Consider the following 3,970-nt stretch of genomic DNA (forward strand, 5'->3'; position numbering starts at 1 on the left):
ACATTTTTTGGAACGATGGAGAAAATAGTTTTCCACAAACTCGAAAGTATCTAAGGACAATTACAAGCGGAAAACAAATTATTTGTAAAGGTGTGGAAAAGAAACGATTTCTACAGACGTTTTTTGGGAGTCGTCAGCTCATTAATGTCGAGGAAATGGGCTGTCCGTCATTAAACAGGTTTAAAGGAAACCGGTTTCCCTATTGTGAAACACACCTTAAGGGCGGGGTTTGTGCTCTAAACAATGCATACATTATTTTGACATTTTATAAAGTAGCTTCAAAACAATAAAATAATTTTTATACATTATTTTAAAGTTGAGACTAGATGTGTAAGGATGTGCAAGAAAACAAAATTAACCAAATTAAGTTTCATGAGGAAATTGACCAATTTATTGAACAATTTAAAGGAGAGATAATTGGTCAGCATTTTCAATACCTTCTAAACACAAAAACTATGTTCATGAATCGAGGTGGACATGACCTCAAAACTACGAATTGTGGTGAACGCTTTACATTTTGTAATCCAGAAATGACGTCGGAAACGTGCGCCTGCTTCTTCTATGCAAATCGCCGGAATCATAGCAGAAAATTAATTTCTATATATAAAAAAAAATGTTCGCAATACCAAAATAAATAAATGTAAATGAATAAATGTATTTTTATGGTACAAAATAAACTTCTGACATTTTATTTCGAGTTAAAATTACAGGTACGGAGAATGGAAAATATTTCCTTGACTGAGATATGTCGGCTACTTGCGAGTTGTTGCGCGGTCGTGATTTCAACCCCTATTATGGGAACGTATTAGAGCTCGCACTTAGCCGTGAGGTCGTTGGCGTGAGGCTCATGATTTTGTCAATGGGCGTGCGCCTTCAGACTTGTGCATGTGTCCCTTTTATTCCGGTCAGGTAATAGACAGGTGCGCATGTTCGGGTAGCTCTTGCTTGAATCCCTTTTATGATATGTTTATGACCCGTTTGTAGAAAGGAGAGATCTTGAAAAAATTTACCAGTTAAACATTCTGGGGCGAAAAAAAAAAAGTCTGTTTGAAAATATTCGACATCTGAGAATCATTAACTTGTGGGATTTATTATATTTGGGGTTCTTTTGATTTCTAAATTAATTTTACAATCATAGGAAACGTTATTCCCCAACATGATCGGGAATAAAGTTTGATGATCAGTCCCTAGAAGCAAAACCTTTTCGGATTCGTTTGCACACCACCCAAGTAGACATTGATATCATTGAGTGGTTTTCAACTTACACCAAACTCGTTCGAGTCATAGCATACATACTGCGCTTTTGTCACAACACTCAATCGAAGAGAACCAGATCTTACAGTCAGCTGTCGCCAAAGGAACTGGACAATGCACTTCGCTGCGTCGTGAAAATAGTACAAGCCGAAACCTTTCAATCCGACATGCACGCGATTCTCGCAGAAAATCGTCAGCCTCCGAAGAGCATCCTAAGAAATCTCACTTCCTTTCTTGACGACGGCATCTTACGCGTTCGCGTTCGTCTCAAACATTCCAACCTTTCCAAACTCGTTCGAGTCATAGCATACATACTGCGCTTTTGTCACAACACTCAATCGAAGAGAACCAGATCTTACAGTCAGCTGTCGCCAAAGGAACTGGACAATGCACTTCGCTGCGTCGTGAAAATAGTACAAGCCGAAACCTTTCAATCCGACATGCACGCGATTCTCGCAGAAAATCGTCAGCCTCCGAAGAGCATCCTAAGAAATCTCACTTCCTTTCTTGACGACGGCATCTTACGCGTTCGCGTTCGTCTCAAACATTCCAACCTTTCTTTCGATCGCAAACATCCAATCATCTTACCGCAGCGTCATTTCTTTGCAGAGCTGGTAATTCAGAACTCCCATCAAGCTACCCTGCATGGCGGCGCTCATCTTACTCTAGCCCACACGAGGTATAAGTTCTGGATTCCAAATGGAAGACAAGCCGTCCGAACAATCCTTCGAAAATGCATCACGTGCTTCCGCGCGTCACCTAGCATCGGAAGTCAATTGATGGGCGACCTCCCGGTACACAGGGTCAACCCACCGAACCGCCCATTCATTGCGACCGGCGTCGGTCAAGGCAGCACGGCTTCGTGGGACAAGTACTTACAAGGGATACACCGCTATTTTCGTCTGCTTGGCTACAAAGGCAGTTCACCTATAAGCGGTTACTGGTTTACTGGTCGCCGAGGACCAGTTCAACATATGTATAGCGACAACGGAACAAATTTCATTGGCGCCAATAAGTTATTAGCAAGCGCACCACAGGCGGATCGCGACCACGCTACGTGCCCTACATGGCATTTCACTCCGCCATACTCCCCCAATTTTGGAACCCTTTGGGAGGCCGGGGTCAAGTCCGTCAAGCATCACCTAAAAAGGATTGTCGGAAGTCACAAATAAACTTATGAGGAACTCGCAACGGTGCTCATCAGGATTAAAGCTTGCCTAAATTCTCGGCCACATTGTCCGCTAACAGCTGATCCAGACGACTTAGAAGCTCTCACGCCGGCACATTTTCTCATTGGTGACACCCTGCTCGCACCTGCCCATTGTCGCCCTCAAAACTCGTCGATCCGTGAGCAATTTCTGTCTCATCAAAATTTGATCCGTCAGTTTTGGACGCAATGGTGCCGAGATTGGCTGTCCCATCTTCAAACGAGCCCAAAATGGTGTCAGGAAAAGGAGAATTTTGAAATCAATGAATTAGTACTCATTAAGGACGATCAACTGCCTCCATCGCAATGGACGCTCGGTAGAATTACCAGTCTCCATCCTGGTTCGAGTTGTAACACTGAAAACAAAATCAGGCAGTCAAAAACGCTCCATCTCCAAGCTTTGTCGCAGGCCGATCTTATGCTAATATGAACCAGCTGTTGCTCCCTTGGTAATCAATTGCATCCGTATGTCATTTCTCTTTGTCTTAGCCGCTACGAGTACAAGGGAATTTAGATCCAGAATCCTGAACAACACATGTATCATGCTGATTTCGTATTGGCTGGCGGCATGTTGAGTCCCACGGTACTTGGTTCGTATACACAGCTGATAGCCCTGCCAACTGAAGACGAAGGTCAGGATATCTGGCAACTCAACAGAGCTTGCGAGAAGGAAAAGAGAACTACGAGCTTCAGCGACCGGAACAACATCGTCTGCTTTTACTTTCTGTCCATTGCGACCCATTTTTTTGTAAAGTTAATTAATGATCAAGAGTGAAGTGTACACATTATAAGCTAATAAATTAAAGGCTAAACTGTTATCTTTGAACTTCAGTCGTTTACCTACTCCCAAGACCCCCTCTTACGATGACAGCCGTACATAGCATTTTCGGCACGGCGTCACAACTTAACACTATTGACAAATCTCAAACTGAACTCGCTCTCTAACTCCTACTTCATTTACGATCATACCTCGGTTTTGGGCTTTAGAGCTTTTTGTGAGTGGGACTTATTGTTATTGAGTGACTCTGAATTTGGACTTGGGTCCCGAAATCTGAGCATCCTGAATTGTAAGAACGTGCCGATAGTCTGAACAGCGGCTCGTTCTAATTGTTTTGTCTATAAACTGTGGTTTTTTTTTATGGTAATTTTTCTTTGGCCTGCTTATAGTTTGGTAATAATTGGCTTGTTGTAATTTTCCATTGGCTTGTTGACAATTAAATTTGGGTTCTTATTTCTTACAGGGTGTCTCGAGGGTGACTACGTAATCTGAGCATGTATGAGTAGGTGTGTGGACATGTACATAGGAGTATGTGGTGCTATGGATATGTCACTATATTAATTAATTGACCAATCTGTATAAACATTCGCGATTTTATCGCAGAAAGCGTCTTTTCGTGTTATAGATTTATTAAACCAGTCACCCGGAGCATTTTATTAATATTAACCCAATTGATTCCAAACTTGGAAACTTGCCATCACAACACAGTTTTAAGGAAATCGTGGTCAATG

The 3,970-nt window shown here is 42.2% G+C and overlaps 1 protein-coding gene across 1 annotated transcript; it reads left to right on the forward strand.

Moving 5' to 3' along the window:
- The first annotated feature begins 1,421 nt into the window (after nt 1–1,421).
- LOC139355073 (uncharacterized) lies at nt 1,422–2,426 on the forward strand. Its single transcript, XM_070999377.1, has one exon. It carries the CDS (start codon nt 1,422–1,424, stop codon nt 2,424–2,426), a length of 1,005 nt encoding a protein of 334 aa, XP_070855478.1.
- Nucleotides 2,427–3,970: the final 1,544 nt, after the last annotated feature.

This window comes from Drosophila suzukii, unplaced genomic scaffold, assembly GCF_043229965.1.
Source record: "Drosophila suzukii unplaced genomic scaffold, CBGP_Dsuzu_IsoJpt1.0 scf_7, whole genome shotgun sequence".
In the NCBI taxonomy this organism is placed as follows: domain Eukaryota; kingdom Metazoa; phylum Arthropoda; class Insecta; order Diptera; family Drosophilidae; genus Drosophila; species Drosophila suzukii.